This window comes from Haplochromis burtoni, unplaced genomic scaffold, assembly GCF_018398535.1.
Source record: "Haplochromis burtoni strain Fernald_Lab_line unplaced genomic scaffold, NCSU_Asbu1 Contig_823, whole genome shotgun sequence".
NCBI classification, from domain to species: domain Eukaryota; kingdom Metazoa; phylum Chordata; class Actinopteri; order Cichliformes; family Cichlidae; genus Haplochromis; species Haplochromis burtoni.
In genome coordinates, this window is record NW_024583184.1 from 538 (window position 1) to 1260 (window position 723).

A 723-nucleotide genomic window follows, 5' to 3' on the forward strand; every position below is an offset into this window, starting at 1 on the left:
GAGAGGCTGGAGATAGTGTAACCATAACCAGCAGTAACAGTACTGCACATAACTGCCAGCAGACACTAAATCAGATACAGCATGAAAAAAAAAACAGTAGTCTGGTATTTAGCTGCAGAGATTTGTCATTTGCAGACACAAAACGGTATCAGCTAAGCCATTAGCCAATATCGTAGCCACTAATATTATCTGATCTGAACTCGACTGTGTCCTGTTTTATCTAATACTACATCTTTTTTTTTTTCTTTTTTTTTAGAAACCCTCCCAGAGCCCACCCTCTCCTTGTACAGTAATGAGGTCACCTGGGGTCAGGACGTCAGAATCAATTGCTCAGTCTCAGATAAGCTCTCAGGTGGAACTTTTATCCTCCAGAAGACTTCAGGCTCATTCAGTCAGACTAAACCATCCTCTATGAGCTCTGTTACATTCAATCTTCACAATGTGAACTTTGATCATGATGGACTGTACGAGTGTCAGTACATGAAAATAAGTCGAAGGTTCAGCTCTTCTCCTGTCGGACTCACTGGTAAGAAAAAAAATCCACTTTGCCAAGTTGTTTGTTTCATTCTCTTCTTTCAGTAATAAAATCAGTAACCTGGTGAGATAATGCTTTCATATGTTGATATTTTTTCAGTGAGGTTTCCAAAACCTCGTATCTCCATTTACCCTGTTGGTGAGGTGACCTGGGGTCAGACTGTTGAAATCACATGTTCAGTCTCAACT

The 723-nt window shown here is 40.2% G+C and overlaps 1 protein-coding gene across 1 annotated transcript in view; it reads left to right on the forward strand.

Moving 5' to 3' along the window:
• Positions 1–256: 256 nt before the first annotated feature.
• LOC102295673 overlaps positions 257–723 on the forward strand; it is a gene marked incomplete at its 5' end in the record, with an annotated part of 9447 nt that continues 8980 nt past the window's right edge. Inside the window, 1 exon segment of the mRNA XM_005950655.3 lies at positions 257–526. Within this exon segment, the coding sequence (XP_005950717.2) occupies positions 412–526 (115 nt within the window).